General features: G+C 38.1%; 1 protein-coding gene across 1 annotated transcript in view; it reads left to right on the top strand.

Moving 5' to 3' along the window:
• The first annotated feature begins 4,212 nt into the window (after positions 1-4,212).
• Positions 4,213-23,809, top strand: part of LOC100744796 (protein groucho) — a 118,859-nt gene continuing 99,262 nt past the window's right edge. The window contains exons 1-2 of the mRNA XM_012380684.3: positions 4,213-4,574; positions 10,510-10,713. Coding sequence (XP_012236107.1) covers positions 10,678-10,713 — 36 coding nt within the window. The 5' untranslated portion in view covers positions 4,213-4,574; positions 10,510-10,677. The remainder of the gene's footprint in view (positions 4,575-10,509; positions 10,714-23,809) is intronic.

Here is a 23,809-nt window from a genome sequence, read left to right as displayed (position 1 = left end):
TCTATCCTCGCATCAACATAATATCGTCTTACGTTGTTGCTCTGCTTTGATACATCGTCGCATGCGCCCCAGTTGTATATCGCGATACAAAAGACATATCGATTTTCTTGACATCGACTTTCAACTGTAATACAACGTATTTGATCCAATTACTAGTGAAATTACGATGGTCTCCAACATCCGTCGTTTCTTCCGTTATTAGTCACGCGATAAGAAACCAGTAATTTCGTGTGCGTACGCAAAGACGTTTACTTATATACTCCGTTGTTTTCTCTGTCACGTAATTTAAGAGGAAATTATGTAGATGTTCGGTGAACGACAGTGAGAGAGAGAGAGAGAGAGAGAGAGAGAGAGAGAGAGAGAGAGAGAGAGAGAGAGAGAGGAACAAAGAAAGAAACGCGAGCTTTCGAGTTAGCTTGTTAGCTAGTTTAAATAAACGATTAATCATTGATCGTAATTATCACAAGAATACCGGTGGAAGGGGAGTAGGAAATCACGCAGTCCCCCACCATTTCACTCACAACGTACTTAGGTATCGGTAAAACGAAATCGTACAGGCGAGCAAGGCACAACTTATTATTTTAAGAAACGCATTGTTTCCTTTCTGACTATAAAACGGCACGGGAAGTTCCGCGAATATATCAGCTAAAGGTTTCCAATTGCATTTATGGCCTTTCTCTGTCTCGTTTCATCCCTTACTCTGACTTTATTTATCTCTCTTCCCCTTTCACATGTTTCTTGTGTATACCGACAAATAGCATTTCGTTTCTGTGCACAAGTCGTTTCTTTGCAACCTCATTGCACGTTGCGACCGTGTGGGTGACCACCGGCGCTACGTAAATATGGTTATACGACGTTGTACGTTGATAATGAACGCGCGCGTGTTCGTGCAAAAGTGTAGTGGGCTGCGGCTTGCGGTAAGGGCTCGGAAGAGGGATCGAGAACCGAAGCACAATGCACCAAAGGTGGGAATGAAAGAGGGTGAGGGAGAGAGAAAGATGGAGGGAAAGACATTGTATATGTACATCTGCGTTTACTGTGTGCTCAGCGCGCATAACACACTCGTGGATGCTTCTGCGACGACACTGACAGTCGAATAGGAATAAGTAAATGAGCATATATGTGTCGTGTTGCTTTCGTACGTGGTTAACTTAACGAGAAATGGACAGACTTGAATGCCAGAGTATACTTTGTCATTTTTGGACTAACAACAACTAATTTCTGTATAATATAATTTTCATATATATTACTATTACCTATTTTGTAATATTACTCTTTAACTTTCGTTTATCAAAAAATATCCGAATACTCGTTTTAGAGTAAAAAGACAATTTAAATGTAGATAGGTAGCTCTGTCATAAATTCTGTTACAAAGTATTAAATAATCCCTTATAGAAAACGATTGTAAAGAAAAGTTACTATCCATAAGTATTTCCAGACACTTGTATCATTGTCAGTTTAATTTTGTTTCTTATGAAGTCTTCGTAGAATGCGGATATGGAAGAAAATGAAGATGTAGTGATTGTTCTCCACAGACGTGGGAAGGCTGCTAGAATTCTTAGAAGTAAAAACTGGAAAAAGTTTTGACATACATTGTATAGATCGTATACCACATTGTATGGACTAATTACGTCGTTTGCAAGTTTAGTTATTCCAAATAACACACTTATTAATTCTTTAATAATAATAAAATCTGATTGATTATAAATTATAACGTTTCTGTCTTTCTTAATTACTCTATATATTTGTAATAGAACATATAATTACGCTTAAAATATATACATGTCAAGTAGCGAGACAAAAAGTTCTAAAGGTAAATTAACCAAATGTTCAAGTACTGTTTCTTTACAGTCCGAGCTATCGAACAAGCTGTCGCAATAAAAATCGTTCGTTGGTCTTAATTGGATGAGTTCGAGCTCCGAAATTATGGCGAGCAAAGTCATATTAAAGAAAATCGAAGTAACAGAGAACTTTTCTCTCTTTTAATCCGTCCTTTCAAAGCGCTTTGTCGGAGTTCTCTTCGAAAAATGTCTGTCTACCGTAGCGATGTGGACTGAATGAAATCTTATGGAATGAAATCCTTCGGTACAGCGGAGGGTGTGCCTTGTGCTTCTCAAACTAGTTTTATGATATCCCACCGACACCTACCATGCTAATCCGCCCACAAAGTTTTCTTCGGCTGTTTACTCGCCTCCTGGCTGCACCTCCACCATCACACCCGCGCTCACCGCTTTATAACTGCTATCGTGGATATAACATAATTTTCCTCCTCGAAGTACGCGAATCGATACAATAAATGCAGCAGATTCCAAAGGGCGGAGTAACAGCAATTTCAGTCGGCGTTTAATCACGTGATATTTCATTTATCCGCTATATATTACCGAGGCTAAACGTTTTACGGTTATTACATTCTTGAAATTGATGTGTCAATAAACAGAATAACGCTCGCGTAAAGGTGTGCTAAATGCATTTTCATATTGTCATTGATGTGTTAATATTACGACTCTGTCTGTCTTTCTCTCTCTCTCTCTCTCTCTTTCACTCCCACATAATAAAATTAATAAATATATATCACGTTAATAAAAATATATCACGACGTTTCGAATCTTTCCTTCATTCCCGCCATCTGCATACAGATTCTTGTTAACTGTGACGAGCACGATTCTTACGATTATATGTGTTTCATCTACAAACTGTTTCGTATTCTGCGCGATGAGAGAGAGGAATATGGGTATTGGAATTTCAGAAAGCCGAGTCGCAGGTAGACAGCCTGATTTAGAACATCCCCAGTTGGCGGGCGTTTAACCGAATCGAGGATTCATCTCCTCGCGCCCTCAAAGTGCAGCAGACACGATGTATGAGCAGTGTGTAATATGATGAGCACACACACGCTCTCAGCTACGCTTGGAATATCACCTACACTATCACGCCACTTGCACCCACCTAAAGGTCTCTCCTTACATTGCCGGTTGACTCGTGTTGTCCGGCTCTAGCACTTTGACTCACTCTGTCTTTGTCCTATGCGCGCTGCCGACACTCCGTACACGCGACACACAAGCAACGTTCGGCACTTGGTTCCGGTACTCCTCCTTCTGCGCCTCGTTGCAGTTAAGTGTAAGCAGGACAAGCACAGAGAGGTGGTCTCTGTTGTTCTACCGGTGGCTGAAGGAACGCAGACGCGACGATCGCGGTATACACGGTTAAAAGTGAGACGAGCCGAAAACGAGAGGGCGAAGAAGATGAATAGAGACGGAACGCGAGAGACATATGTATGACAAAAGATAGGTGCGAGCGAAACAACGATAGCGATGATGCGGTGCACCTGTAAGACAGAGGTCGAAAGTTTGGGGATGGAACGAATAAGTGAGACACAAAATGGCGGGAAGAGGTAGAAGATCAAGAAACACCGAGGCGCGACAGAGATCGCACGATATGTCGCATCTACTGTGTGTGTGCGAGGAGGATGGCAACTGGGAGGATACTAGTACCGAGTGCGAGTGAGATAACCGAAAGCAGGGGTGTCGATAAAGATTTTTTTAAAGTGAGGAATTATGTGTCGAGCAACCGTGACAAAGGGCGCAAATGTAACAGAAAAGCCGGATATTTCCATGAATTAAAAGATCTAGTACGATATCCGTTACATATTGATTGCATACATTACCAAATAAAAACACGCGTAAACACGTGTTAAAAGTTAGTAGAAGAATTATATGAAATTATGTTGCTTTGTTTCTTATGCGAAATATGAGTCGGAATATTGTTTTCGTTCCCTTACGCGGACAAGAAAAAAGTCGCGACAAAACTTCGGTAAAAAGTTGCTGCAAGAGCGTAAGACATTAGCGGCGTGGTATTAGTAAGTTAAATAGGTATTACAATTTCCGATAATAGAAGCCGCATTGGGTGCGATCTTTCGTGGGCCGTTTTCAACAGTAGAACGAATTCGCTCGACGGATGTTGTGGTCGTATCATTGAAAGAGAAGAAAACTTGCAATTTCATAATTATTATGAAATTAGCCATTATTGCCATTATTGGTTTCTTTGATATAAGGAAACAACGAATCGCCCCTGTCGGTCGACGCCCTTGACTCGACGAACTGAGAAACGAGTCGAAGAAGGATGGACTATGAAAAGAAAAGAGACGGGCATTCCACTCCTTTGTGTATATTCGTGTCCCCTTATTGGTGTGTCAGTGTCGTTGCCGCGATGGATAGTGTTAGTAGCCGCTCATTGGTGTTCGCCGCGGCGGCAAGCGGCGTTCACACGTTTCCCGTCATCCACTTCGGTACCCGGCTCGCAGTCGAGCGTCGTTCGTTGTACGGTGCGGTTGTGACGTTCGCGATTCGTCTCGACGCTTTATACGTTCGATATATGTACATATTTGTATATGTGTGACACTGTGCACGCGTTTTCTTTTTTTCTTTGAACTACACATATATACATGAAGTGTTTGTGATAGTGCATAGAGATCATCGGTGTGTGTCGGTTATATTTTTTCGCATAGTGCCAAGGTGGATTAAAGACGTATCTCCTGAGAAAACGAAACGCAAGAAGCAGGAAAGGAGTCACGAGTAGAGGTATTATTTACTGACAGCTTTTTCTATTGACCATTCCCGATTCGTCTGTTGCCAATGGGAGAAATTATTGTTTGCCGCGTCGTTTAACGTGTTCGCGATAGATTTTTGTGTAAACACAAACGCTTCACCGTCGATTCTGTTCTCGTGAAATGCTAATTGTTCAAAATCGTGATAGTCGGCAATTATACCCGATAACCCGGTTTATTATTTGTTTAACGACGATATAAAATGACAATCTATAAGGGTAACGTTTTGAACAGAAACCGTCAACAAACCGTATTGATGTTTTCCGTTTTCGAAAATAGTGTCATTAATTTACTTTGTATCGTTTATATACATTGTCACATGGTGGTAATACCATCGTGTAGGAGAACTTATCAACAACCCTGTATCGTGTAACATTAACCTTGATAATTGCTTTCAGTTGCTTTGCTCAGTTCGTTGCCAACTCAAATGGCCGGTAATTATAGAAATGTTAGCAGATTTCAATAGCTTTTCGCGATGCACCGGAAATTACGTGTTCGAAAACGACGTAGTTGCGGGTACATGTCGTCTGGTTAAATCTGATTTTAATCGGCCTGATGTTTTAAACGATAAGACGATCTTTCAACCGTCAGAACATTGCAGCACCCGTTTAATCTGTGTCTTTCGGGTTATTTTCGTTTCAATTACGTTTCTCTGTCTTTCAAACATTCCTTAACTTTTTGCAAATCATTAAATAAAATTGTTGATAACGTGCTCGATTTCAAGTCTAATTTTATACTAAAGTATTTCTTGAAACGATGAAAATGATTTAGTTCGTTGAAATGAGAACGAGATCGTAACACGAAAATATGAAGCATTGTGAGGTTAACCGTTAACCTGCGTCTATTAAACTAATTTGAAAGAAGTCAGTGACGAGTTTCGCTCTTTCTCAGTTTAATAAGCAGTACCACTGGCAGCACCTTCGATGCGACACAGCTGCGAAGTAAATTACTGGAAAGAGATACGACGGTAGCGGGAATGGGAGTTAGCTACAAGCGGCGGCGGGGGAGGGGGTAATCGCGAATCAACCGTACATGGCTCATTAAATCATCCAGACAATCGACACGTTTTACTCGCTACTTTCTTCGTCGGTCGGCTTCTTAGATCTGTTACTATGCATTTTTCTTCTTTTACCATGGTATTTCCATATACATTATTTCTTTAACGGCCAATAAACTTATTAGATATACGATTAACTGCGATAACACAAGGAAGAAAATAAATAGAAAGGGAAATGGTGTTGTTTATTTACTATTATACCAATGATTTGTATGTACTATATATATTTAAATGTTTAAGTATTAAACCTTAATAATATCGATTAACTGCTCGACCTTCTGATAAATTAACTATAGTACTTGTGTCGATATTTAGTACATACTAGACGCTACGGTGTAATGGCTCATCAAGCAGTATCGCTTATTAACGTTATTGTTCATTGTAATTTTTTGCTTAAATGTTAATTAATCGAATAAAATGTCAACCATTTATCGATGACACGTGCCTGCGCACATACGCGCGCGCATCACGTAGCCAAGTCGCACGCTACGCTATTGGTTCCCGTCGATAAACCGTAATTTCGTTAATGCGCGGGTTACTGTGGGAAATCCTTTAAGTTGCAGAGTGCAGCACGCGCGTCGGTACTTGACCATGTCGCGATAACGATCACGAGGGAAAAGAATCACGGAGATCGCGTGATTAAGGATCTTAATGGCGATTAAGCGAGATTCGTGATAACTTCCTTCGTGACTTGCCCGTGCACTGCTGTGTCCGGTAATAGGTTCCCTTCCTTCAACCGGACGTATAGGTGTCTTTGAACAGCTGCAACGTTATGCTTGTTTATTTTCCTTTTCACGAATTTCATCTGAGCACACAGCTCAACCGTTTTGTCTCGCGTCGCATATACCTTCGGATTGTTTGACGAATGGTAGAAACGTTGAAGATACGTATTCGAAATATCGATCGTCCCCTGTAAATTTTTCTTTCTAGGAACAATAGCTTATGAAAGTGTGTATGTACATACTTACATATTTTTGCATTTGCCGTATAAAATACATGTATTATGTATGTGTATTGTATATTCTATACGTTATGTTTTCATCGTATATACGTGTTATATAAAATATTTGAGAATTTCATTATCATATAATGGGACACAACCAATTTTGATATTTACATGGAAAAAATTTGAAATTAATCCGAGAATGTGTGTAGAAGCTGTAAGATATTTACTTCCAATAAATTATTATTCTATGTTATATTAGTCCATATGTAACATGAATTAGTATGTAGCATAAATGTAGAGCGTATAAGTGCTAAAAATGGTGCTGCTGAATATGTCAAGGTTATTTGTATATAACGAATAACTGACCGCTGGACACTTTTATGATTTTTGCGAAATATGTACTTAGTTGCACTAAAAAATATCTTGTAGCTTCTATATCTCATTGCTCTATATCACATTATCAGATTTGTTTCAAACTTTACCTATGTAATTATGATAGTCAGATCTTATTACAGTGTTAGAAATTTTAACATATTTTGTATAATACACATAATATATTTATAAAAGATTTCTACAAGTATTCGAATAATTGCGGGAGCACATTTAGGTTATGTACAACGTCAGATTTGAAGTCTCCGCGTATTTCATAGATCTTTGGGATTTAAAAAGGGCAGTTTAAAATTCTGCTAATTCCTTAATTAAAAATCTATTGAAATGAAGAAAATGATTACTGACATATCCATGGTATTAATCTTGAATGATAAAATTAACCGAAAATTTAGTGTAACCACAACTAAAGAAATGATCGTAAATTTTTGGCCGGTGATTATTTGCGATCTGTATGTTATTACATCGGGCGATAGAAAACAGGCCATAAAGGCGTCGCGAGTTAAACTGTTGAAAGTTTTCATCGTTTCGTCATATCCGTATATTGCAAATTGATGGAAATGACTGTTCAAATTTGGCTGCGAGTTTTTCACGTACGCCCGCTCCATTATACATCGCTTGTGAAATATATTATCCGTGGAGAATGGTCTGTTAACGGAGTTACATGACTCCATTTTCATGTTACACGAAACATCATCCGGCGTTACAAAGAGCCCGTAATGACACGTGCACGTGTGTGAAATCGCCTCGTATGTCAATGTGGAAATGATGACAACAACGAAATCCTTCGTTTCGATGAAAAATTTTATACTCCACTACGTTTTATTCCTGAACGTTTTCACTCCGGTATTTTAAATTATTCAGTCACTTTCAATTCTGAATTTGCATGTATAGCTGTCATAAACAGTGCTGCGCTTCGTTATTTAATACATATGTACATAATTCGCACATGCGCGAACTTCGTTTCATATAACTGATTTATTATGTGAAAATTACTTGAGGAAGATCCAAATTGCCCTAATGCAAGCCATTAATACTCGTATATATACTGGTACACGAGAGTACATTTATTTTAACATTCTTGTTTACTCGTAATGTTAACATGTTTTGTAAAGATTATGAATCATTTCGAGTTTTGCTAATTTATCATTAACGAGGAGTAACGTGATATCTTGTTTTGGTGTAGTTTTTGTGTGTATTATGAATCATGTGTGAAATTCATAACGGCGAGGTTACAATCTTCACTAAGTTGTTAATTCGATTTGAAGAAAACATAAAGAGATTTCAGATATTTAAATTCGATGAAATTTTTTTCAAATACTTCAAATACTCGGAGGAATCTAGTTTCTTGAAAAGTGACACGAGCCATTTAAATAATCGAGTGACCCATTTAATTCGACAAATCAAATTACCTGTCTCAAATTCCGAACGGTATAGCGTGTTAAAGTCACAAAGGAGTAAATTACACGTGCAAATTATCGCGAGATATACGTTAAATTCCTGATGTCTACGATCTTCGAAGATCATACGCGATATTAGAAAAACAAAAGGAACATCTATATTATCGTCGGCGAGTAGGTATAGGTAAATAAATTGTACAAGTAGCGAGATATTTTTTAATTTGTTTAATTAATTCAGCTAGTCGATCGTTTATACTTTAATTTCCCTGAATTACCATTCCCTACGGTTGAATTAAATTCATGCATCGCTAATAGGTTATAACGAGTCATTTGTTCGTCGTCCGCCATTATCGATATTTCGATACATCGTTCCACGATACGTCGTCATTTTTAATCGATAATTGAATGCGTTCAACGAAAGTGTTGGACGCAAGAAAGTATTAGCCGCGTGGAAGTAAACTGTTTACCGAAAACAGTATTTTTTTTAAATACAACACACAATTTCCGTACGTGACATTTCGTTCGTGCAACAGCTTTACGTTTGGTTTAAACGAGAGGGCGCGCTGGGCGCACTTACTTTTTCCTATCTCCTTTTTCTCCTTGCTGCTCCATTTCCTCCTCCCGTTCTTTTATTCCCAATTTTTTTGCTCCTACTTTTCTCTCCGTTCTTTGTCGCCTTGCGTTAGAAACACGCCTTGGAGATTAGGATAAATGTTCTCGAAATGGTGACGGAGCATGGTTTACATGGCTCGTAAATCGAACGATAAATTGATCGACCAGATTCATGAAACCGCATACACACGCATCACGGCCGTGTAAATAATTTCGAAATCCATATGCGATGCGTAGCTGGAAATTTTTCCGCCCTATGAAAATTGAAAATGGGAGATGGCTTTTATTTTTTTTATTTTTTTCGTACATTAAGCTTACAGTTATTTTCATGAATTTTTCGATAGTTTCCATGTCATACGTGCTCGTACGAGGAATATGAAATGTCGTTGTGAAAGTTGATTGGGAATTTTAAGTTATAGCACTTCGTATTTTTATACTCGGGACGTTGATTTTATCTTCATACGAATAATCGTATTCCGCGTGTGACAGTGATCGATACAAATTAATTTAACGTCGTTCAGAATCCTTCGCTGATTACTGAAAATTTCTCTTCTTCTCGATGAACATAAATGCACATAACCTGCTGTTTTACGGTCTTCTTTCTGCTACTACGAATTGCTCGCCGGGTTCGGTATGTCGGTCGTGTCCGTGCGACGCGATAGTGTAGTTAATGTATGCGCAATTTTAATCATCCAACTTTTACAGTGGTAACCCATTGAATATTTAAACTGTAATTACCAGCGTAATTTATTATCAATAGAGTATGATCATCTTGGTTTTAGAAAGAATTTTAAGAAATAATTTCCATTGTTGTAAAACTGTAAATTCGGAAAATTTACTTCGGATATTTAATATAGCGGATAAATAAACTGATATGTATAATATACAATTATTTTTGTCCGAATAAATAACAAAAAACTGTATGTTTCTAGTACTTACAATACAGAAAGGAAAAGATCTCAAACCAATAGTTTTAGTTTAGGTAATGTTATATTATACTCGCGGTGAATAAAATTAATTAAAAATTAAACCTGCCCTTCTCCTCTCTTCTTTCTAACGTTTGTATCTCTTCGGACGCCTTATCTTTTTTAAAATATCTTATTCATTAAAATCAGAGAATATACATATATATCTCATATAGATATAGAATTATATCGAATATTAAGATCGAACGTTTAAAGATTATCTGTATTTTCGTAAATAGCAAAGAGATCGCGAAATTGAGTAAAAGTGGAGTCGATCGAATTGCTTTCTAAGGGACTTATACATATTCATGTTATCCATATAATCTCAGCGAGCGATTAAAAACTAGTCCAAAACTTATAATCCCATCGGGAGATTGAAAACTACCTGGTATAGTCTAAACATGTAAATGACTATGTAAGACTAATGATTTGGTTCTAAGAAAAGCAAGAGCGTCACGCGAAATCACGACTTCTCAGGAAGAAGTTTACGAAACACCTTGGTTTTGTTCAAAGTAACGAATCATGTCGTGTTATAATTACAGTTGGCGAAGATCTTGATGCTGAACACCGAGGGAAGACCGTTGGCGTTTCTCCAAGATCCTGAGAATGTTACTGCAAAGATCGAGCCGGGGAATGGATCATGAAATGACCGTGTACAAAGGACATTGCGGACGCGTGTGATTCTTGCGGATTATTTAGCCACAATTAAGATGTACCCCGCGCCGGCGAGACACCCAGCCGCTCCCGTAAGTAATTCTAACAAAAACAAAACACGATTCCATTCGATCGAGTAGAATTTTGTTTATCCGCAGTTCGATTATGCGAACAAAGGAACGATCAGTTTCATCGTGTACATTTACGAATCTATAGGTGAGAGCCTCTGTTAACTCTGTATGATCGTATTCGTTATACGTATAATTCCTATAGCGATAATGATTTCTTTTAATTCAGTATGAATGAAGAAGACTATAGAAACTGTTTTGTTTTTCTATCTGTTCGAACAAGCAAGGTTCTAGTAGAAATAAAATAAGCTCTAATAAAATAAAAGAAAATGGAAATTAAAAAAAAAAGGAAAGGAACAAATAAAAGACGCGCCGTTTTGTTTTATTTTCTTTATCATCGTCTTTTTCAAGTTTCACAGACGGCGAGTGAAACATGGTTGTCGCGGTCGAAATTACGAGAGGCGCGGGCGTTACTCTCTCCTGTAACTCGAGATACCGCGAACTTAGCCAATTTTTATTGTGCTCGACGTAGTTTCGCTTTGGAACCGCTAATTTTTGTAATTTTCTTTTCCTCGGGGAAATTTTTATAATGTATGCTTTATGGTGTCGTGGCAAGTATTCCGGCTGGAAGGAATGTTTGCACGAATGTTGGCTTGGGTATTGTAAAAAGTTCTACCGTGCAAGAATAATCTAAGTAAACGTTCATTGTGAATTATTTTGGCGATGAGAGTATCCTCGGTGTAGAATTTTAGAAATAGTAGCCTTGTGATTGTTTTCCTTAATATCGGAACATTACCAACCATATAAATTCTGAACGCTTCTTAAATTTCTTAAATTTCAGAACCTCTAAGGTATTCGAGTAGCGTAAAATAATCTTGCAGTTCTATGTTTCTTTCAATAATTCTATATTCTATGCAATCTACACGAAATGGATAATATAGCGTATTTCGATACAATTTTTGCCAATAACATTTGTTATGTTAATTTTTTTATATTAAATAACTTCAACTAATACATAAATACTAAGGATTACCACGGACGCAGTACACGTGCAAAACGACGACAAACCAGGGCAACATGTTGCTAATAGTAAGTGAAAAGAGGGGATCTCGTTGTGTGAATTATGGGTTTCGTGAAATGAAGGAAACGAGGAAAAGGTAGGATTTATCGTACGTACCTGAAATTTATTTTTTCTGCTAGTAAATTGGGAGATTTCTACGATTAATCGCGAATGTGTTACTCGTTTCCTGAAGCGAGGGGGAGAGAAACCAGGAAAGGAAAGATTTACTATATAAACTTGAAATTTCATTTCTTTCTATAATATTGATATCACGATGAACCGGGAGAGAAGCGCCTTAAGTACTTCTACGAGCGAAGAAGAAAAGGCGTCGGTGCTCGTGAGCTTTCAACTTTTCTTTTCAAAGTAGTTACCCCGTCAGTTGCTCTAACACCATCGCGGCGTTGCCGATGGCCTATATTATCCTCTCTCCCCTTTCATGTGCCCACTTATGGGATGCCTTCAATTTTAATTCACCGCTTTGTTCATTGTTTGAACTATTAAGCGTTCGTACAGGATTCTTCGCGCGGCAAAAGTTTACCGGGTTGATGTTACTTTTCCTGTTGCTAGATTTTATTCATCCGCGACAGTGTATCTCGTTACTTGTGATCTCGGAGCATGAAACAGCCCTGTGTTTTCGAACGTTTCTTCTAAGATGGTTAGCATCTGGGTAGCCACGTGAGATATCACTCGAATACGGTTGCGTATGTAAATATCCTTGTTTCGTCTGGATTTTCACATTTTTCTCGGTTCGCAGTTAAGCCTTCCTGCAGCCACATCCCCGCACCACCACCACCGGCACTCGTGTTTTCTCTGTCCCTCTTTCTCTCGCTTCCTCGTTCTCTCCTCTTCTCACACCAGCTCGTTGCAAAGAATAAACCAAATGGCGGTTATGAAGTTTACGGAAGAAAGGATCGGCACGGAATAATATAATTGCAGGGTCATAGCAGAAAAAGCATTCTCCTTTATACGCGCTTTAACCGGTCGCCTTTGCATTTTCATTTTCTTACTGCAAATAATTCCACTATTCAAAGAATGCTTTGGCCTGGCCGCCCTCTTTTTTACTTTTTCACCGCCGTTATAATTTCACGCGTCACATAAGCTCAAAGTCCTTTATGCGAAACGAGACCACCGGAGAATTCGCTGACACAGGCCTCTAGAAATTATAGAGATTATTTATAGAGGGAGAGACAGAGAGAGAGAGACAGAGAGACAGAGAGAGAGAGAGAGAGAGAGAGAGAGAGAGAGAGAGAGAGAGAGAGAGAGAGAGAGAGAGAGAGAGAGAGAGAGAGAGAGAGAGAGAGAGAGAGAGAGAGAGAGAGAGAGAGAGAGAGAGAGAGAGAGAGAGAGAGAGAGAGAGAGAGAGAGAGAGAGAGAGAGAGAGAGAGAGAGAGAGAGAGAGAGAGAGAGAGAGAGAGAGAGAGAGAGAGAGAGAGAGAGAGAGAGAGAGAGAGAGAGAGAGAGAGAGAGAGAGAGAGAGAGAGAGAGAGAGAGAGAGAGAGAGAGAGAGAGAGAGAGAGAGAGAGAGAGAGAGAGAGAGAGAGAGAGAGAGAGAGAGAGAGAGAGAGAGAGAGAGAGAGAGAGAGAGAGAGAGAGAGAGAGAGAGAGAGAGAGAGAGAGAGAGAGAGAGAGAGAGAGAGAGAGAGAGAGAGAGAGAGAGAGAGAGAGAGAGAGAGAGAGAGAGAGAGAGAGAGAGAGAGAGAGAGAGAGAGAGAGAGAGAGAGAGGACAAGTCAACGTACAACAATTGCCGTTCGTAGAAGCTGCTGGTTGGTGCTGGTGCCGTTGATATGTGGGTACACTTGCCGGTTGTTTGCTTATTGGCGCTAATGTGGCGCCGTTCAAGGGGCACAAAGTGGTTCAATAATTTCCTCATGAGGATTCTTAAAGAGTAAAATCGTTCTTGCAATAATACGCGGTTTATTCTATTCATAGAAGTCGAATGTGTACGCTATGTTGCACAACATTCGATCCGATTGGTATCTGTTCTATCCACCGACTCTTGCCATTCGTAGAGTTCGTTTCATTCTTATTCGATACGTACGTAATTCTTATCAAAAAAAAGAAATTGATTTAACTGTTTTGCTTTTTTATTACTGGTCTCGTCGGTAGCTAATCTTCGTCGTAATAAATTTATTTTGCCAATTGTGAAAGTTAAATGTTTGACTATAGTCGAATGTTACTGCGTACTCGTTCACTGGAGAATTCAAGTTTAATCCACGAGCTACTGAAATTTATTCTCCTTCGCTGTAAGCTGTCATAACCGTATACACATTCTGTATAATAATATAAAAAATGCTCGTATACATTTATTAAAAATTGAAAGTTCTTCGGAATAGTTGTAGAAATTAATTATACACCGTATGGAAGATAAAATAGAAACTATTTGTTCATCGAGGAACTAATTTCGTTTTAAAGTAATAGAAGAATTGTCGTTAAGTAGATAGGACGATAATTAAAATTAGTCGATTAAGTTACATCGATACTAACTCTCTGTCGACAAACGGAGAATTTAATCCGCCAGTTCTTCCAAATTTGTATTTATATGGAAGATAATTTCATACAATCGATCCAACGAATGCTTGTCCAAAGTATTAAAAGTATTATGAATGAGTATCCCGGAGAATGTTAAGCTGAGAGAAGTTTAAAGATTTAACGTAAGACTGCATATACATTTACAAATATGTACATGTAGAGAGTTTTACGGTCGGGGTGTTCACTTATCCGCTGTTTAGAGGCGGAGAAATTGATTTTGAATTTACCATCGCGAATGATAGATGGTCTGCAGTCATAATAGAAGCGAACACTATCCTAAGCGCTAAGAACTGACCCATTCTCTACACTTGGCAACCAAATAAATGATGGGACGGCTACGACCATTGTGCTCGTAAACTATGTAACTTGAGCCTTTACGAAGAAGAGATAGATAATAAAAGCAGGAGTTGCTCGATGGAACATTGTTGTTCGCTCGTTACTTTGCCAAATCGTAGATGACACACGATTGAAGTCATTCGTAAAGATTATTGAAAATGTAGGTTACAAGAAAGAAAGAACGATACACGCGTTGCAAAGTATTCTTATTGAAAAAATTCTATACATACAATGGACAAAATTTCACGAAGCGAATTGAGAAGAAAGCGGTCGCAAGACAAGATGGTGAGAACTAAATTGTGTCGGAAGTTTTTGGTTTTAGCGTTTTGGTATTAATTATGTTTGCATTGATAATTATTAAATTGCGAATGTTTATTCATTAATAAAAAATTTAAAATTGCAAAATTGTACAGAATTCACATAATACGTAAATTATTACTCGTCTTATGATATTTACTTAATCAATTTAATATTTAATTGATAGATAAAAATCTAACAATTCTAATAATTCTTCAAAAATGTTCTTCCTCTTATATTTAGAAAATAAATAAAAATTCCGTAATGATTCAACTATCCAACTAGGAAGAACGCTTACGTTTACGATTATCGTCATCGCCATCGTTCATTAAACATCTGGAAGTAATTGTACGTATCTTGATATATAAGTTCAAGCGTGTTGGTAGGTTCTGCTCTTACCACTGTCAAACGGATGGTGATAATAGAAACAATAACTGGCACGGTAATGACTGTTATCCTTGATTGTCTAGTAGCGTGTCCTACAGAGGAAGTAAAGAACTTAATCAACCTACTGTGCATGAATGTGTTGATTTCAGGCATACCATTCATACGTACACTATTGTCCATAAGTCGTAAGACGTTTAATAGAAAATATTTATGCGATTCCGTGGATATCTGTTTTTTCGTGCTTCGTAGATTCAACGTGATTATAACTTAAATACTTTAAAATAAGAGAAGACATCGAAAAACCGTCAAGTCCCACGTACAAGCAGCATAAACGATTCACAAGATTGTGTATGCAGATGGAATACGAATGAATAAGCGAACGTTAGATAGAGTGAGAGAAGAAGGGGGGAAAAGGTGAAGTGGTAGGAAAAGACTGAAAGAGAAGAAAGAGAGGAAGAAACAAAGCGCGTCCCTTTGTCCTTTGTTATCCTTTGCTAAAATCTATATATCAGCGTGATACATTTGCAAGGAGGCTGCAACTTTTCGTTAACGTGACATTTCTTTTCGCATCCTGTTTTCTCCTTCTTTTTTGCGTAATAAATATGTACATATCGTTGATCGATCAAACGTTCGTTCCGCGTAGATGTTACAGGTTCCAACCACAATGCAATTATACCGTATATCATTGCAGTACATTTCACATAATTGCAAAACGCAATTGAATAATTATCAACGTAAAAAGAGAGAACACAATACGAAGTTGGAAACAATAATTTACCTTTAATATTTTCTAGTTTTATTTTCGAAGATCGAATTACATGCGGAAAATGGGATATTTATCAAGTGGTAGATTTATACAACTTGGTGAAGAGAAAACAAAATTAAGATGAGTACAATTTTGGTCATAAATCAAGACAATTTTATAATTACGTGTAATAATATTCGTTTATACGTATACAGGGTGGTTGGTAACTGGTGGCACAAGCGGAGAGGGGGTGATCCTACGCGAAAAAAGGAGTCGAAAATATAGAATAAAAATTGTTCGTTCGAGACTTTGTTTTCGAGAAAATCGACTTTGAATTTTCGCTCGGTACGTGTGCACTTTATCGCGTCTCGTTATAACGGATCTCACTGTAGATTTTTAAAAAAATTAAAAAAAAATTAGAAAAAAAAGTTTTTATTCTATATTTTCGACTCCTTTTTTCGCGTAGGATCACCCCCTCTCCGCTTGTGCCACCAGTTACCAACCACCCTGTATACGTATAAACGAATATTATTACACGTAATTATAAAATTGTCTTGATTTATGACCAAAATTGTACTCATCTTAATTTTGTTTTCTCTTCACCAAGTTGTATAAATCTACCACTTGATAAATATCCCATTTTCCGCATGTAATTCGATCTTCGAAAATAAAACTAGAAAATATTAAAGGTAAATTATTGTTTCCAACTTCGTATTGTGTTCTCTCTTTTTACGTTGATAATTATTCAATTGCGTTTTGCAATTATGTGAAATGTACTGCAATGATATACGGTATAATTGCATTGTGGTTGGAACCTGTAACATCTACGCGGAACGAACGTTTGATCGATCAACGATATGTACATATTTATTACGCAAAAAAGAAGGAGAAAACAGGATGCGAAAAGAAATGTCACGTTAACGAAAAGTTGCAGCCTCCTTGCAAATGTATCACGCTGATATATAGATTTTAGCAAAGGATAACAAAGGACAAAGGGACGCGCTTTGTTTCTTCCTCTCTTTCTTCTCTTTCAGTCTTTTCCTACCACTTCACCTTTTCCCCCCTTCTTCTCTCACTCTATCTAACGTTCGCTTATTCATTCGTATTCCATCTGCATACACAATCTTGTGAATCGTTTATGCTGCTTGTACGTGGGACTTGACGGTTTTTCGATGTCTTCTCTTATTTTAAAGTATTTAAGTTATAATCACGTTGAATCTACGAAGCACGAAAAAACAGATATCCACGGAATCGCATAAATATTTTCAAAATCTTTGCCGAATACCGTGTATCTTCTTCAAGTTTTCCGTTGAACCAGTGTCTCTCAACCTTTTTCGAATCGTGACTTTTGTAACAACCAATTACGATCCTAACTGCGTACATTTGCATAACCTGTTATTACCTGTAATTAACCGAATACTCAATGAAACATTAACTGTGTGTATTTTTGCGTCTGATTAATCGGTTGTAAAAACGCGATTATATCCGCTAAATTTTACAATATTTCTGTTCGTTTATGGACAATCAGTGTTGGAATATCGAGCAAATGTATTCTAATAGAATCGCGTTGAAATCGTTGCGACAAAATTTATACAAAAATAGGTAATACGAGTTAGAAATAACCGCGACTACCTTTAAAAAAATATTTTGCAATCCTCTGGCAAGTCGCGATTCGCACGTTACGATTGCAAAACTCTCACTTATTAAAGATTACTAGATATTAAGGATTCAAGTATTACGATCACCGAGAGAATACTGGAACGTAGCGGTAGCGATAAAATTTTCTATAAAAATAAGGGTAATTAAAAATGACCGTAATCACGTTGCGAGTAGCGACTTTTAAATTAAGATTCGCAGCATTAGACGTTAACGTACAATCATATACAGGGTCATTGGTAACAGGTGGTACAAGCGGAAAGGGGGTGATTCTACGCGAAAAAAGAAGTCGAAGATATAGAATAACAATTTTTCGTTCGAGGCTTTGTTTTCGAGAAAATCGATTTTGAATTTTCGCTCGGTACGCGTGCACTTTATCGCGTCTCGTTATAACGGATCTCACTGTAGATTTAAAAAAAAAGAAAAAAAATTTTTATTTTATATTTTCGACTTCTTTTTTCGCGTAGAATCACCCCCTTTCCGCTTGTACCACCAGTTACCAACCACCCTGTATATTCATTATCGATAGGAATGTGTAAACGAAGGTAAAAATTGGAAAGATTTCCGTTTTTAATCGAACGTCGTTTACCGTTAAGATGGTGCTCGAAAATCGTGTCGGTCCACAATGCATCCGGATAGAAAAGCGAAATTGCAACATAAAAATGATTCTCCACCGCGAGTTTTTTTCAGTGCGTCCACGACGATGGGGGTTGGGATTGGGGGTGGGGGTGGGGGGCGACACTGGTATACGCCGATGACAATCGCTGATCAAATTGCACGACGACTAATTGTTCGTCGAGTCGTCCCATCCGAATTGAAACGAGGAGCGAAAATTGAAATGCTCGCCGGAGGGTCACTTGATTCTGAAATAGAAAAAGTCATACTAGACGGCCGATTGGTAACAATGGATGCCAATGACGAATTTATACTTTGGAGATGCGTTCGCGGAAGAGGCAGATGCAGATGCGGTTTTCCCCGTTGAATAGCGTTTCTGCCATGTACAATGACTTAGGAAAATATCTCAACTTGTACTATAAAAAAACTTTCGCGTGCACATACGTTGTGCGTGTTGTACGAAACATTTTCGAATTTCTTTGACGCTGTAACGAGATTCGACTGTCGCGATCGTATTGGTGAATAAATAAATTGAAGATCGATCTGAAACATCAATTTAAACGTATATTTAGTAAAGAAGAAAAAAAAAACGTATAACGAGCATTGGAGATGGTCCCGTTGGATATTGAAGTTTATTAATGTAATGGATAATTGAGTTTTTAAATAATTTTATGATCTTTCGCTCTGCGAAATATACCATACACTTGCGTTAAATATCTTGTACCTTCTACGTACATTTCCAGATTCGTTTCAAACTTTGCCAATATAACCGTGATAATCGTGTCTCGTTACAACGTTGATGAAATCTCGAAATGTTTCGCGTAACACGCGTAATATATTCATAAAAAGTTTTTATAGATGTTGAAATACTTTGGCGAATCAGTGTGGATATATGTCAGCTCTGCTGTACTTCGAATTACAGAAGCAGTCTCGTAATTTCGTTGGATCTCATCGAGAAAATTGCCACGAATAGTTACGATATCCTTACAATCTCTAAATGCCTTTGTTTCTCGCCTTAACGTTTAACATCGTTATATAACGTGAACTCGTTCTTCCAGGCGATAAAAATGCTTGGAGATTTCGAGTCGGTTTTCGTCCACGTGTTTTACCACCACTCGTCTTAAAGTAATGGAAAAGTTCCAAAGTTTTTGCGTATATGCTTTCGAGTCACCGTCGCGAACAAGTCGGAGAATTCTTCTGTCTTGACGTTAGAGGAATTTGGTAATTCAGTTTTTATACATACGGATCACGATTGATGGCGATACATTTTGGAACGTTATATCCAGCGATACGGCGCATACACTTTTTACGAAATATACACACGCCTTTTATATATGTTATCAAACAAATTTTTCGGTATTTCTGGCTCGATGCATCTGGCAATTTAGTATTTTTGTACACATATCCGGCACGGTACTCCTGTATTTACACGCTTCCATCTTTATTTAATACGTAAATAGCGGGATTTTTAACAGAATCAGATATGTGTGTGTATTCCGGTTTATTTGATCCTAAAAAACATTATTTCTTGTCGAGTAAAAAATTGTATTGTTTTTACAAGCGTTGGGTATTTAAACGTGAAAGTAGGAACGTGATGTGTGTTATGTTAATAACAGTTAACAGACAATTGGATGAATTTCCCGTAATAATTTTTGCGCTCGGATTATTTACGATAATATCGTTATCGGCGCGCGTGTACGTGGATATTATCGTTTGTAAACAATTCGTTTTCGTATTCTATAGCTGCCAGTTGTTTATCATAATTGAAATTAAAAAGGTTTATAGGAAACGTATTGTTGCGAGTCCCGTGAATTTTATGTGCTCCTCTTTTCGCACGGCAAACAACGCGCAGGCTGTGTATACGCCTGCATATCCTTCGCTCGAAAATACGAACAAAAACGATCTGCTGGTCGATGAAAAGCGCTTGGAGTGATTAATCGCGAGGATTAATTAATCGCAGAGGGAGCAAGAAACCGCATGGTTTCGCTGATTAATCCGTCGCTGGCCTGGTGGATACGGTGCACGACGACGTTTCGTGAAATCGTAATCAGACGAATGGTCTTTTTCATCGTCGAATGATGGACTACGATACACGTTCAGAGGATTTCTGCTCCTGTCTTATTATTCTATTCTTCGTTCTATATTACAGCTGTACATAGAATATAACCGTGCATAAAGTAAGTTTTATTTTCATTCCTCCTGCCAAGGAAAGAGAACGAAAAAAGAAAAGGAATAATGGTCGTACAAAAATACATAGGAAATATAATTCATAAAATTTTAACAAATTCCCTGGTGGAATGTAATTCACGAAAGTTTCATTCTCGTGGTTAAAAGCGTTCGTTGAAAATCGTCCCGCAGTGTAGATTCGATCTCGATTGAAAAAAGACGCGACTTACTTAAGTTTTCTGTATGCGTGTATATGTAGAGAAGTGGAAGGAAAGAAAGCCGTTTTCGGGTTGCAACCCTCGTAATTGGTGGGTTTCAGCGACATAATTCTTGGCCCCGAGGCATATCACAGGCCTATGGGCTTTAAGCCTTCGTCGACGGGTCCATTGGGGTGGTTGCCCACCTTTTCTCATATACACATCGTCCTCTTTCTCGTTGTGTACACGGGGGTGCGGCTTGGGCTTTACCCGACTGTTGGGATCTGCTAGGCTCCGGAGTTTGAGGGTAAGAACGGTATGACAAGCATTTGATGAGGGGACCAACGCCACCCACTGAAATCCCAACGAGTGGTTCTCATTTTGGGTTACTCTTGCAACGATTATCCGCTATAGAAGCCGACCATCTCGTTATGAAGACGCGATAATTGGTAGTTCTGTCTAGTAATAATATACAAAAGACTTGACTATCGTCCAAAGAAAAGAATATCGTCGATGAAGGAGCGTTGAAAAAATGTATCACGTAGCTTCACGTAAACAGTATTACGATCGTCGATCTTCTTCTGAAAACTATAACCAATAATCAATCGTAATTAGCCAAAAATATCTTATTGTTTGTTATCGTTTACGTATCTGATTCTCTTTCGGAGCAAAGTAAATTCCTTGATATCGTTAACGATAAATAAACAAGACAACAATAAGAACACTTTGATTTAAAGCGAGCATAGTTTGTGGCTTGAAAACATAGGATGGCGGCGAGTCAGCGGGATTTTCTGCCTCCAGCCCATTTATACGCTATTGTGCAGTCGGTGTGCGTTTTTCCTTGGTGACGGACGTGCGGTCGAAGAATGTAACGTGGCCGGGGAAGATTGATCACCACTGCCAACTGTGTCGAGAACGTCGCAACACTCTTGCCACACCGGGGAGTCACGGAGTGTCCTCACCAGTGATTCTCACCGGACCTCCAGTTCACCTACCGGCCACTAGACATTGGGCTAAGAAAGTTGAGAATCTCTGGATGGTTCTTGTCCAACATTTACATTTACATGTCGAACGAGGTTCGACCCTCGGCTATCCTCGTTAAAGCACAGAAGGGCAGGAGAGAAGGGCATGGTCAGAAATATACGTACACATATGCACGTATATTCATATGTACTTACGCCCATAGAATGGCCGTCAGTGTCATCCGCATGATTGTCGGTGCAGCGAATGATGTGTATCGATCAAAAGACCAATTCTCTACAAATATACGAGTTAGTCTTCTTAGAAAATCCAAGACGTTGCAACGTTAAAATATTTTACTATGCTATGTCGTTTATTTTGATAATTCGTAACTGATACTGTGGTCAAATATTGGCCATCGATAGGCTGTAGAAGTTGATGCATTTGTGGGAAATTTAGAGATTCAAAGGTATATATAAGAAGGTGGCGACAATACGCAAAAATGTAGGAAATATCCGAAGCAAAACTTTTATCCAAATATTCGTAGAATCATTCAAATCTAAAAGAAAAATGCATCGTTGTAATTGATCAGATATTTTATGAAAAATTACGAATTAGTTAGTTCGATTACCTTTGGCAGTTAGCGATTTGTAAGCTGGGGATTTTAACGATGCATAATACGTAATAATACGTAAAAATATACAGGATAATATTGGTTATATAATATTTAATAGATGAAACAAATTTGTATTCAAATTCCATTTGTTTATTTGTAATCGTAAAAATATAAATTTTCATAAATATTCTCTATCTATTCGTTTGATTGTTTTAAAGTCTACGTTATTTATCGTTAAGAAATAAATATTTCTCTGTTCGTGCCGGTTTTGAAGGACTAGTTTTCGTATTTATATTCGAATAGGTTTGAAAACAGATAGATAACGCACTAGTCTCCCGTATGGTCAGGACGATTATTGCTCTGAAATAGAGGTGTGTAAAGTAGAGGAAAAGATCGATACAAAAGTACATGTTTGCTGCGGGTTCGTGTAAAGGTATATACTCCCACGGCGTAGCCTGGAGTCAGATGCACGAACGGAAAGGTTAAAATAGAAAAAAAATGCCATCGTTCTCGTAGAGTAGACGATAAACGTTTCATCCCTTGCGTGACGAAGGCGTTTTACTTCGATATCACCCACGTGGTCAATCTTGATACAACGAGCTTTTTGGCGGATTCAATGGACGTCTACTTCGACGATTTCTCGGTCTCGTTGCTGAAACCCTATGTTTCAGCGTTCTCTTTGCCCTTCTTATTCTTAGTGAAAATGATCTATCTACCGTTTCAAAGAAATGAAAAAAAAAAGAAAACAAACAAACGAAGTTTTATCATTTCTTTATTCGGTATAAAAATTGTTTCATTTTCCTCGTGCCATCTTTATTTTCCTGCTTGAATTAAAAATATCTAGTCGTTATCTCGTAACAAACTGTATAACGTAAGTCCGCTTTCAAAGTTTACAAACCACGGTGAGAATTTCAAATATTTCAACGCATGCTGAAATGCGAAAACTACAGGGAGAACGGTATTGCTATATCGTTACATACGATATTTTAATGTAAGATGTATTTTAAGAAGTCCGATCACGTTAATTCTTTTAATATAATCCTATACGCAGAAGAATATCTGATTAAAAAATATACATTTCTAGATTCATAGATATTCATTTTTCTATATTACCATTTTTTTTAACCTACGATTCTAGAATTTATTTCTTTTCAATTTCCATTTATGCACGTGTATCGCCGAATCGTTGATCGATACTACATATTCATTAATTTCGATCGCAACGGCCAATCCGGCATTAAACTTAAGCCGGCCGACTCTCCTCTTTACAAAGGGCCCACACGCCCGTATTTTTACGCCGGTTCACTGTATCGACGAGTACGTTTCCACAGACGATAAATCTTGTTTTAGTCGCGCGTAGGTTAAGGGGAACTAGCAACAGCAACACCCAGGGGTGACTATAGCATTGTGCTCGGCCAACGATGCTAGTCGTACCATACGTACACGGACAGAACCGTATACGTGTGTCGTGTGGACGCGTGTGTGCCGCTACACACAACCCTATTAAGAACAACACTGTGTGTGCCGCTGTGGCTCTGTCGTTGGATCACGTCG

Source organism: Bombus impatiens, unplaced genomic scaffold (assembly GCF_000188095.3).
Source record: "Bombus impatiens unplaced genomic scaffold, BIMP_2.2 scf_0106, whole genome shotgun sequence".
In the NCBI taxonomy this organism is placed as follows: Eukaryota; Metazoa; Arthropoda; class Insecta; order Hymenoptera; family Apidae; genus Bombus; species Bombus impatiens.
Note: the sequence above shows the minus strand (reverse complement) of the source record. Positions and strands in the feature narration are given on the sequence as shown.